Source organism: Oncorhynchus mykiss, chromosome 16 (genome assembly GCF_013265735.2).
Source record: "Oncorhynchus mykiss isolate Arlee chromosome 16, USDA_OmykA_1.1, whole genome shotgun sequence".
Lineage (NCBI taxonomy): Eukaryota > Metazoa > Chordata > Actinopteri > Salmoniformes > Salmonidae > Oncorhynchus > Oncorhynchus mykiss.
The window spans coordinates 57,989,390-58,002,559 of record NC_048580.1 but is presented as its reverse complement, the minus strand read 5'-3'; the positions used below and the strand labels follow the sequence as shown (position 1 = coordinate 58,002,559).

General features: G+C 43.3%; 1 protein-coding gene across 1 annotated transcript in view; it reads left to right on the top strand.

Moving 5' to 3' along the window:
- The first annotated feature begins 2,308 nt into the window (after nt 1-2,308).
- Nucleotides 2,309-13,170, top strand: part of LOC110492401 (dysbindin) — a 34,445-nt gene continuing 23,583 nt past the window's right edge. The window contains exon 1 of the mRNA XM_021566689.2: nt 2,309-2,828. Coding sequence (XP_021422364.2) covers nt 2,780-2,828 — 49 coding nt within the window. The 5' untranslated portion in view covers nt 2,309-2,779. The remainder of the gene's footprint in view (nt 2,829-13,170) is intronic.

Genomic DNA, 13,170 nt, shown 5'->3' with positions numbered 1-13,170 from the left:
CCGGTACCCCCTGTATAAAGCCTCGCTACTGTTATTTTACTGCTGCTCTTTAATTATTTGTTACTGTTATTTTTGTACAACAAATTTTACATACATTTTTTACACTTATTTTTCTTAAAACTGCAGTGTTGGTTAATGGCTTGTAAGTAAGCAATTCACTGTGTTGTATTCGGAGTATGTGAACCCAGTGCGCTACAGATTAAGAAGGAGTTTTATTGGTTAGCTGATGAGTTGCCTCGTGTTTCCCAGCTGCATGTTTGATGCAACTTAGCCCCTTACTAGAGAGAGGCCTTGTCAGAACCCCTCAGGTTCAACTGCTCATAAACCACCCCCAAGGGCTCATAGTTAATTTGCTGTGTGTGTGTGTGTGTGTGTGTGTGTGTGTGTGTGCGTGCGTGCGTGTGTGTGTGTGTGCGTGCGTGCGTGTGTGTGTGTGTGCGTCTCTTTATTTCAATTGTCTATGGTGCAGCAGGAGAAGTCAAGCTCACAATTACCCTACAATGGAGCCGGCCACTTTACCAGCAAGAAACTTGCTGGTAAAGAGACATACAGTTGAAGTCGGAGGTTTACATACACTTAGGTTGGAGTCATTAAAACTAGTTTTTCAACCACTCCACAAATGTATTGTTAACAAACTATAGTTTTGGCAAGTCGGTTAGGACATCTATTTTGTGCATGACACAAGTACTTTTTCCAACAGTTGTTTACAGACAGATTATTTCACTTATAATTCACTGTATCACAATTCCAGTGGATCAGAAGTTTACATACACTAAGTTGAGTGTGCCTTTAAACAGCTTGGAAAATTCCAGAAAATGATGTCATGGTTTTAGAAGCTTCTGATATCATCTGTTCACCTACTCTGCGTCTCACAAAGACATGATAGTTGAAACCCAAATTCTGACTCGTTAGACCAAATGATGGATTTCCACTGGTCTAATGTCCATTGCACATGTTTCTTAGCCAAAGCAAGTCTGTTCTTGTTATTAGGGTCCTTTAATAGTGGTTTCTTTGAGGCAATTTGACCATGAAGGCCTGATTCATCCAGTCTCTTTTGAACAGTTGATGTTGAGATGTGTCTGTTACTTGAACTCTGTGAAGCATTTATTTGGGCTGCAATCTAATGAACTTATCCTCTGCAGCAGAGGTAACACTGGGTCTTCCTTTACTGTGGTGGTCCTCATGAGTGTCAGTGTCATCATAGCGCCTGATGGTTTTTGCAACTGCACTTGAAAGTTCTTCAGATTTTCCGCATTGACTGAAATTCATGTCTTAAAGTAATGATGAACTGTCGTTTCTCTTTGCTTATTTGAGCTATTCTTTCCATAATATGGACTTAGACTTTTACCAAATAGGGCTATCTTCTGTATACCACCCCTACCTTGTCACAACACAACTGATTGGCGCAAACGCATTAAGAAGGAAATCAATTCCACAAAATAACTTTTAACAAGGCACACCTGTTAATTGAAATGCATTCCAGGTGACTACCTCTTGAAGCTGGTTGAGAGAATGCCAAGAGTGTGCAAAGCTGTCATGAAGGCAAAGGGTGGCTACTTTGAAGAATCTCAAATGTAAAATATATTTTGATTTGTTTAACACCTTTTTGGTTACTACATGATTCCATGTGTGTTATTTCATAATTGTGATGTCTAAACTATTATTTTACAATGTAGAAAATAGTAAAAATAAAGAAAAACCCTAGAATGAGTAGGGGTGTCCAGGTTTTTGACTGGTACTGTATATATTTAGGACAGACACTTCAAAACCTTGTTTCTAATTACTTATTTTTTGACTGTCCTTTTTGAAATTTATGATATTAAATGTGTTTCTATGGGCTTCAGTAGTAAAGGTCAAAATCAATATTTCATCAAACATTTTTTTAATATATTTTTTATACCAAAATGACCATCTTAAAACAATCCCATGTCAGCTTAGCACCCCCACTCACCCCAACGGCTTAGACTCTGAAGAATGAAAGTGTCTTCTTGATTTTATTTTTTTATTTTTTTATTGACATCCACTTAAATTTTCCTTCAAGAGTTGCTGAATATTTTCCTCATATTTACTTTTTGTCAGATACAAAGCTTCTGTTCTTTTCACCCTGTCCCTTAGATAATTACAGATCTATATTTTTATACAGAGTAGGGGTTTTACTTATCCTGGTACGTTCCTCCACATTATGTAAGAAGCACTGCTCCACCTTATCCTATCACATGCTGTCCCCTCTGTGGGTGTCCACTTGGTACAGGCCGCACTGCCTTAACCCACACTCTCTCCCTCTGTTCCTAAGCTGCAGCTCTGCACCGCTCTGCACTACCCTACCAGATTTGAGAGAGAGAGAGCCGCAAGAAAGAGAGAGAGATAAAGAAAAATATAAAGAGAGATAAAGAGAGAGTGTGAGAAAGAGAGAAATATATAAAGAGAGAGAGAGAGAGAGCTGCTGAAAGAAAGAGTAGCAAAAGAGGACAGAGAGAGGGAACTACAAAGCCAAATCAGGTGAGAGAGTAAAAAAGACAGGACAGACAAGAGGAGAACAGAAGCAGTGTTTTCCAGTGAGGCCTATCTCAATGTTCTTGTTTTTTGAGCATTCTTAACAGATCTAGAGACTAGATGACCAGGCTTTACACACCGCAGTGTCCTGCCCTGGAACTCTGACAGGAGTGGACACACACACACACTCATACACGCACTCCCTCTCTCGCACACATACCTGCATACACAGAGGGTAGACGTTCTCCATCACTGTCTGCAACCCCCCCTCCCCCTCGATTGGACCATGTCCACGTCCTCGTCTGGATCGACCAACCACAACAAGCGTCAGTCATGTGAGTAACTCACTTTATGTTGCCGGTCTCTACCAGCTCTGAAAGTAATTTAAAGTGGTAGTAGTTATACCTAATAGACTGGAGGGAGTTCATCACAATGGTGCATTTACATTCAATTATGTAAACACCTGTCTACCACTGTCCTGTAAATTCCCCAAACTTACAGTAAGCATATCATTTCTGGCCAATAAGTTAATAATTATGCTTTAATTGTGATCCCAATCATACTGTAAATCATTTTTTTTTTTTTTTTTTTTTTAGCATTTTAGGATATTAGGCTTCAGTAGGACAGTCATATTACACTGTAACGGTCTTTGGATAACTTTCCATGTCTAATTAATAGCTGTCTGTCCATCTTTCTGTACTGTAGATTGGTTTAAACTGATACATACTGTACTAAAGAGATGGATACTGAGATTAGTAAGATACATATATATTTAGTATTCCACAATAGGTGTGATTGACACCATGGTCAGTGACAGAAAATGTATTTTTGATACAATCTCCTGACGCTATTGTCACCGCAGCTTCACCGAATCCAAACCTCACCTACCTGGTTTAAGTTGAAGGAGGTACAATTGATGATGACATTGTCAAAGTGTTTGACCAGTAAGGTCCTCTGTGATTGGAAAAATAACAATAAGCAGGGATGTGGTTGACTTTGGTTTGTGTTTGGTTCCTGTTGAACATGTGTGGTCCATCACAGGACCACCATGGTCAGAGTTACAATGAGGTCGTCACATGTGGCCCATGCTGCAGAGAGAGAAAGAGGAGGAGGGAGGGAGAATAGTATTAAAATATACACTACTTGGCTAAAAGTATGTGGACACCGAACATCTCATAAAAAAATAATGGACATTAATATGGAATTGCTTCCCCCTTTGCTGCTATAACAGCCTCCACTCCTCTGGGAAGGCTTTCCACTAGATGTTGGAACATTCCTGCGGGGACTTGCTTCCATTCAGCCATAACAGCATTAGTGAGGTCGAGCACTGATGTTGGGCAATTAGGCCTGGCTTGCAGTCGTCATTCCAATTCCTCCCAAAGGTGTTCGATGGGCTTGAACTCAGAGCTATGTGCAGGCCAGTCAAGTTCTTCCACACCGATCTCGACAAACCATTTCTGTATGGACCTCGCTTTGTGCATGGGGGTATTGTCATGGTGAAACAGGAAAGGGCCTTCCCAAAACTGTTGCCACAATGTTGGAAGCACAGAATCGTCTAGAATGTCATTATATGCTGTAGTGTTAAGATTTATCTTCACCGGAACTAAGGGGCCTAGACCGAACCATGAAAAACAGCCCCAGACCATTAATCCTCCTCCACCAAATTTTACAGTTGGCACTATGCATTGGGGCAGGTAATGTTCTCCTGGCATCCACCAAACCCAGATTTGTCCGTCCGACTGCCAGATGGAGTCCAATGGCGGCGAGCTTTACACCACTCCAGCCGGCGCTTGGCATTGCGCATGGTGATCTTAGGCTTGTGTGCGACTGCCCAACCATGGAAATCCCTTTCCTAAAGCTCTTGACGAACAGTTATTGTGCTGACATTGCTTCCAGAGGCAGATTGGAACATGTTAATGAGTGTTGCAACCGAGGACAGACGATTTTTATGCGCAATATGCTTCAGCACTCAGCGGTCCCTTTCTGTGAGATTGTGTGGCCTGCCACTTCGCAGCTGAGCCATTGTTGCTCCTAGACGTTTCCACTTCACAATAAGAGCACTTACAGTTGACCAGGGCAGCTCTAGCACGGCAGAAATTTGACGAAGTGACTTGTTGGAAAGGTGGCATCCTATGACGGTGTCACATTGAAAGTCACTGAGCTCTTCAGTACGGGCCATTCTACTGCCAATGTTTGACTATAGAGATTGCATGGCAATGTGTTCAATTTTATACACCTGTCAGCAACGGGTGTGGCTGAAATAGCTGAATCCACTAATTTGAATGGGGTGTCTACATACTTTTGCCCATGTAGTTACAACCCTAGTGTAGATGATTGAATATCTACTTGAAGGAGTTGGTGGTCTGACATCAGCAACAGTCAGTTGAATTAATCCTGTGGTAGATTGTAACAGTCTCTGGTTGGCAAGATGTTCTCAGGTCTCTCACAGTATGGTGTATGGTCATACAGGTGTATGTCTCTCCAAGTCAACACCTTGTCCATACCTCCCTACCTAATATGAGTTGATCTAGCAGGATCTGATAGGTGTGAGAATTTTGTTGAAAACCTATCCATTGTTTTTAGATCTACCACATGTGGCAATGGGTAGAGGGGCACAAGGTTCATATGGAACCAGACAGTACAGTCTGGGCACCTCACTTTAACCCTTCCACAGCCAGTCCACAGCTGAACTACACATCTTAAGATACTCAGACATATTGTCAACCAACCAAACAACATGACAAACAAAATAAGAGTCTTCAGTAGGTCTGTTATTGGCTGCCTTACTGTTATCCACAAGGGGGGTGTCTCAGTTTGGATGTATGTACAGTAGGCTACACACCACAGGAGACTGCTGATGGCTCAAAACAATGTCTGGAACGCAGTGACGGACATTGGAATTGAACGGAATTGATACCATTCCATTTATTCCTTTCCAACGATTACTATGAGCCTGTCTTCCCTAATTAACCAGACACCAGCCGCCTGAGCTACATACATAGTAAGGGGTTAACACTCTAACACCATTATTTCACTAAGCCAGAAAAGGACTGCCTAACAGACTTAGGCTAGACACGCTATAACATACCTCCTCCATCTAAGCTATAGGAAGAGGTGTCTGGTTTAGCTAGCGGCTTAGCATGCTAACACTAATCTGTAGAAGGTGTCAAGTGTAGCCAAATTGGGTAAGCAAGCTAAATCCTCGAAAATAATACTGTTTTGATTGTGTCATGAAGACAGTAGATTAAGTGTGAGTGGATAATGATGTAGTCATTCTGCCAATAGGCCTAAGTGATATAATTTGCAATAAGCTAAATGTTAGCTAACAAAACCTAAGATGTGTTTGAAATGTGCTTGAGTGTTGGGCTGGGAATGGGGGTATGTGTGAGGTTATTTGGCACCAGACCGTTTCATCTCTGGAGGTTTAGCATCTCTATTCTAAGTGTCTGTGAAGGTTATGGAGACCGAGTTAGAGACCTGCTCTGATTGAACTAAATGTGCAGCCTTTGGGAAGGGATGAAGGTCAAACATTTACCCCTCACTGAAGTGCTTTAATGGCTCTGGGAATACAGGCCTACAGGATTAGCCCATGGTCATAGAGTGGACCTCCCTCTTCTGACTAAGGGAGAAGAGAAATGGAAGAATCAGAGAGATGGACAGAGAGATTAGCTAGAAGGAAGATGGATAACCGATCTTATCCAGTACTCTATTACCACTAAGCCTGAATGTATACTGACAGGTCTTCATAGCCCCATGATATATGTGTCTCACATAACAGCTTAGGGCGGGAGGAGGGTGTATTTGAAGTGCCCTAATGGTGATGGTGGTCGGGGGAAAGTTGACCATTATCGCTCTACTCTACTGTATGAGTGTTGTGCTAATGATACGACCGTGTGAAGGAATAGTTAACAGGCTATTGTGGTGCTGCAGTGAGCAATCATGTATCCCTATTCAGACTGCTGAGGGGAGAGGGAGAGAGAGAGGGATTGGGTCTGTAAATAATGGCAGTAATAATGAGAGATAGGTCAGCCAGAAACTGTAAAGAGGTGGGGTAGACTATCACTGCACCCCCGAGGGGAGAGGGTTGGGTGTGAGCCAGAGAATCTCTACTCTCACTCTCTCTCCTCTCTCTCTCTCTCCCTCTCTTTCTCTTACTCTCTCTCAAACACACACACACACACACACACACACACACACAGTTTGCTACTGCTTGGCCCTCACAAGATATGGTCAGGGAGACAAGCCCAGACCTGGGCACGGGAACACAGAGAGGAACAGAGAGGAAGAAGAAGAGGAAGAGGAAGAGGAAGAGGAACAGAAGAGAAGAGAAGAGAAGAGAAGAGAAGAGAAGAGAAGAGAAGAGAAGAGAAGAGAAGAGAAAGGTCAGATCACGGATGGGTAACCATGGGGATGAGGGATAATCATGTGGTCCAGCTCCCCCAGTCAGTCTCCACACTCCCCCGGCCCCTTTAACCACTACCTCCCCCCTCATCCCCCTCTCTTCTCTCTCTGCCTCTTCGCCCTCTCCTCTACATGCTGGGGAGAAATTCTTGGAGAGATTAATCTGCTACACAGGAAAATGGAGAGGAAAATGGATCATCTCTAAAGGAAACCTATTAGCTTTTTGACCCGCAGAGTTCGTGCAGCAAATCAAAGTCTTTCATTGTGTAGCTCGCCTCAGGGTTTTTGGTTGTACTTGGTCCTATTCTGTTCTACTTGGTCCTATTCAGTTCTACTTGGTCCTATTCAGTTCTACTTTGTCCTATTCAGTTCTACTTGGTCCTATTCAGTTCTACTTGGTCCTATTCAGTTTCACTTGGTTCTTTATGTTAAATAGATTCTCTTCTGTAATGAAATAACGATAAATACACTCAGTGTACAAAACATTGCGGATACCTGCTCTTTCCATGACATAAACTGACCAGGTGAATTCAGATGAAAGCTATGATTCCTTATTGATGTCACCTTTTAAATCCACTTCAGTCAGTATAGATGAAGGGGAGGAGAGAATTGAGACATGGATTGTGTATTTTTTTTCCATTTAGAGGGTGAATGAGCAAGATAAAATATTTAAGTGCCTTTGAACAGGAACAGTTTCCAGTGTGTATTAAGAATGGTCCACCACCCAAAGGACAGCCAGCCAACTTGACTTATCTGTGGGAAGCATTGGAGTCAACATGGGCCAGTGTCCCTGTGGAAAGCTTTTGATACCTGTTTTGTACACTCAGTGTATATAACATTGTAAAACTGTAAATATAAAAAATTACTGACTTTCTAGTCTTCTTTTGGTTGACCTCGATATACACAATGGCATTAAAATACATGAAATCATGTGTTTGCCTGAGTGCTATTGGGGTAAACACTCAAACACAGCTCACAGCTGAAAGCCTTTACAATGAAGGACAAAAACATCAGACATAAAGTACACTAAGGCACAGACACTTGGGTTGCGTAACATCACTGTCACTTTTATTTTACTGACATGCACGCACGCACACACACACACACACACACACACACACACACACACACACACACACACACACACACACACACACACACACACACACACACACACACACAGCATGTGTATGGGTCCACCACCCAAAGGACATCCAATCAACTTGACTTAACTGTGGGAAGCATTGGAGTCAGCATGGGCCAGCATCCCTGTGGAAGGCTTTCAGCAGCTTGTAGAGTCCATGCCCCTACTCAATATTAGGAATCTGTTCTTAATATTTTGTACACTCAGTGAGTATAACATTGAATAAGAATTTGTTCTTAACTGACTTGCCTAGTTAAATAAAGGTGAAACAAAAAAAATGGGTCTAAAAAATGGATCACTGTAAAACCTAGAGGGCTTGTCTATCTATGCATTATGTCAGTGACAGAGGGCTCGTCTATGCATTATGTCAGTGACAGAGGGCTTGTCTATGCATTATGTCAGTGACAGAGGGCTTGTCTATGCATTATGTCAGTGACGGAGGGCTTGTCTATGCATTATGTCAGTGACAGAGGGCTCGTCTATGCATTATGTCAGTGACAGAGGGCTTGTCTATGCATTATGTCAGTGACGGAGGGCTTGTCTATGCATTATGTCAGTGACAGAGGGCTTGTCTATGCATTATGTCAGTGACGGAGGGCTTGTCTATGCATTATGTCAGTGACGGAGGGCTTGTCTATGCATTATGTCAGTGACGGAGGGCTTGTCTATGCATTATGTCAGTGACGGAGGGCTTGTCTATGCATTATGTCAGTGACAGAGGGCTTGTCTATGCATTATGTCAGTGACGGAGGGCTTGTCTATGCATTATGTCAGTGACGGAGGGCTTGTCTATGCATTATGTCAGTGACGGAGGGCTTGTCTATGCATTATGTCAGTGACGGAGGGCTTCTCTATGCATTATGTCAACGACGGAGGGCTTGTCTATGCATTATGTCAGTGACGGAGGGCTTGTCTATGCATTATGTCAGTGACGGAGGGCTTGTCTATGCATTATGTCAACGACGGAGGGCTTGTCTATGCATTATGTCAGTGACGGAGGGCTTTAAGGTAATTATGGACCAGTATGGGGTGAGACAGAAGGACAGAGGACTGGAGGTGGCAGAGGTCTTGCTATGGATCAGAAGTATTGTGGAATGGCGGAGAGTAACTCATTGGATCAAATCAATGCCAGCTCTGCGGATGGCTTAAGTTGGGGTAATGGCCTACTACTCTGGCCTGTACAAGCAGTTGAGGCGTTCTGTGATGTTATGTCTCCAAAGTCGTATCATAGGATGATGAGAGCTTGAAACGGAGTCACAATAGCTTGTGTGGAGAGGAGGCTAACACAGAAAAGTGTCTTTGACATGCTCTAGTCACTGAACAGGTCCTTGTCTGGAGAGGAGGCTAACACAGAAAAGTGTCTTTGACATGCTCAAGTCACTGAACAGGTCCTTGCCAGTATGTGTTGGTCATACATTGGTCTGTGGAAAGAGAAAGAGCAGGAGAGGTGGGAGAGACAGAGAGGGGGAAGACAGAGAGAGGGAGATAGAGAGAGAGGGGGAAGACAGAGAGAGGGAGAGAGAGATGGAGGGAGAGAAAGAGAGAGGGGGGAGAGAGATGGAGGGAGGGAGAGAAAGAGAGAGGGGGAAGAGAGAGAGGGAGAGAGAGGGGGAAGACAGAGAGAGGGAGAGAAAGAGAGAGAGCTCTGCTATCAGACTGCTGATCTGCTGCTGGCTATTGTTTTGCCATCAGAGCCAGAACTACGTTAATTTAAGACTGCTGATCTGCTGCTGGCTATTGTTTTGCCATCAGAGCCAGAACTACGTTAATTTAAGACTGCTGATCTGCTGCTGGCTATTGTTTTGCCATCAGAGCCAGAACTACGTTAAGACTGCTGGCCTTGCTGCTAGTGACATTAATCTATGTTGCTGTGGTCTTAGACGTTACTATAATGTCATACAAAATCTAATCACATCAAATTGTATTGGTCACATACACATGGTTAGCAGGTATTAATGTGAGTGTAGTGAAATGCTTGTGCTTCTAGTTCCGACAATGCAGTAATATCGATCAAGTAATTTACAAATTCACAACGACTACCTTATACACACAATGTAAAGGGATGAATAACAATATGTACATATAAATATATGGATGAGCGATGGCCGTGCGACATAGGTGAGATGCAGTGTTATAGAATACAGTATATACAGTGGGGCAAAAAAGCATTTAGTCAGCCACCAATTGTGCAAGTTCTCCCACTTAAAAAGATGAGAGAGGCCTGTAATTTTCGTCATAGGTACACTTCAACTATGATAGACAAAATGAGGAAAAGAAATCCAGAAAATCACATTGTAGGATTTTTTATGAATTTATTTGCAAATTATGGTGGAAAATAAGTATTTGGTCAATAACAAAAGTTTATCTGAATACTTTGTTATATACCCTTTGTTGGCAAGGACAGAGGTCAAACATTTTCTGTAAGTCTTCACAAAGCTTTCACACACTGTTGCTGGTATTTTGGCCCATTCCTCCATGCAGATCTCCTCTAGAGCAGTGATGTTTTGGGGCTGTTGCTGGGAAACACAGACTTTCAACTCCCTCCAAAGATTTTCTATGGGGTTGAGATCTGGAGACTGGCTAGGCCACTCCAGGACCTTGAAATGCTTCTTACGAAGCCACTCCTTTGTTGCCCGGGCGGTGTGTTTGGGATCATTGTCATGCTGAAAGACCCAGCCACGTTTCATCTTCAATGCCCTTGCTGATGGAAGGAGGTTTTCACTCAAAATCACACGATACATGGCCCCATTCATTCTTTCCTTTACACGGATCAGTCGTCCTGGTCCCTTTGCAGAAAAACAGCCCCAAAGCATGATGTTTCCACCCCCATGCTTCACAGTAGGTATGGTGTTCTTTGGATGCAACTCAGCATTCTTTGTCCTCCAAACACGGCGAGTTGAGTTTTTACCAAAAAGTTCTATTTTGGTTTCATCTGCCCATATGACATTCTCCCAATCTTCTTCTGGATCATCCAAATGCTCTCTAGAAAACTTCAGATGGGCCTGGACATGTACTGGCTTAAGCAGGGGGACACGTCTGGCACTGCAGGATTTGAGTCCCTGGCGGCGTAGTGTGTTACTGATGGTAGGCTTTGTTACTTTGGTCCCAGCTCTCTGCAGGTCATTCACTAGGTCCCCCCGTGTGGTTCTGGGATTTTTGCTCACTGCTCTTGTGATCATTTTGACCCCACGGGGTGAGATCTTGCGTGGAGCCCCAGATCGAGGGACATTATCAGTGGTTTTGTATGTCTTCCATTTCCTAATAATTGCTCCCACAGTTGATTTCTTCAAACCAAGCTGCTTACCTATTGCAGATTCAGTCTTCCCAGCCTGGTGCAGGTCTACAATTTTGATTCTGGTGTCCTTTGACAGCACTTTGGTCTTGGCCATAGTGGAGTTTGGAGTGTGACTGTTTGAGGTTGTGGACAGGTGTATTTTATACTGATAACAAGTTCAAACAAGTGCCATTAATACTGGTAATGAGTGGAGGACAGAAAAGACCTGTAACTTCTTAAAGAAGAAGTTACAGGTCTGCGAGAGCCAGAAATCTTGCTTGTTTGTAGGTGACCAAATACTTATTTTCCACCATAATTTGCAAATAAATTCATAAAAAATCCTACAATGTGATTTTATGGATTTTTTTTCTCATTTTGTCTGTCATAGTTGAAGTGTACCTATGATGAAAATTACAGGCCTCTCTCATCTTTTTAAGTGGGAGAACTTGCACAATTGGTGGCTGACTAAATACTTTTTTGCCCCACTGTACATATGAGATGAGTAATATAATATGTAAACATTATTAAAGTAGCGTTATATAAAGTGACTAGTGATACCTTTATCAAGTAAAGTTATTAAAGTGGCCAGAGATTTGAGTCTGTATGTTGGCAGCAGCCTCTCTATGTTAGTGATGGCTGTTTAACAGTCTGATGGCCTTGAGATAGAAGCTGTTTTTCAGTCTCTCGGTCCCAGCTTTGATGTACCTGTACTATCCTCACCTTCTGGATGATAGCGGGGTGAACAGGCAGTGGCTCGGGTGGTTGTTGTCCTTGATTATCTTTTTGGCCTTCCTGTGACATTGGGTGCTGTAGGTGTCCTGGAGGGCAGGTAGTTTGCCCCCAGTGATGAGTTGTGCAGACTGCACTACCCTCTGGAGATCCTTGCGGTTGAGGGAGGTGCAGTTGCCGTACCAGGTGGTGATACAGCCCGACAGGATGCATCTGTAAAAGCTTGTGAGTGTTTTAGGGGACAAGACAAATGTATTCAGCCTCCTGAGGTTGAAGAGGCGCTGGTTCGCTTTCTTCACCACGCTGTCTATGTGGGTGGACCATTTCAGTTTGTCAGTGATGTGTACGCTGAGGAACTTAAAACTTTTCACCTTCTCCACTACTGTCCTGTTGATGTGGATGGGGGGGGGGGGGGGGGGGTGCCCCAGTGTTGAGGATCAGCGGGATGTTGTTTCCTACCTTCACCACCTGGGGGTGGCCCGTCAGAAAGTCCAGGGCCCAGTTGCACAGGGCGGGGTCGAGACCCAGGGTCTCGAGCTTAATGATGAGTTTGGAGGGCACTATGGTGTTTAATAGAACATAGAACAATAGAACATACCAAGATGGCATAGCAGTCAGACATCCTTTGTCCTCGTCTTGTCGTGTCCCGGGTATATATTTACATCTTTCTTCGCATATCTTTTATAAAAAAAAAGTATTATTTACCTCAAATCTGAAATCAACAATAGCCAGAAGATAACCAGAAGATAACCAGAAGCTAACCAGAAGCTAACCAGAAGCTAACCAGAAGCTAGCCAGAAGCTAGCCAGTTTACTGGCTAACGTTATTACTGGCTAACGTTAGTAACGTTAGTATTTAACCACGGTGTGTGGTCATCAGCTATCCTTTAGCTCAAAAAGCTATCGCCAGTTTTGTACAACGCGACTCAGACCAGAACATACCGGACCTATTTTTCTCTCCATATCCCCGGATTTCAACCGCAAGCTCTGTACATTTACACCTGGATCTCGCAGCTGCTATCCGTGTGACTATTAGCTGACGTCGATCCCGGAGCAAACATCAATTATTCTAGAGCGAGCCAGCTGAAGAGTTCCATCAGCTCTCCTGGGCTACAATCACCTATCCGGAC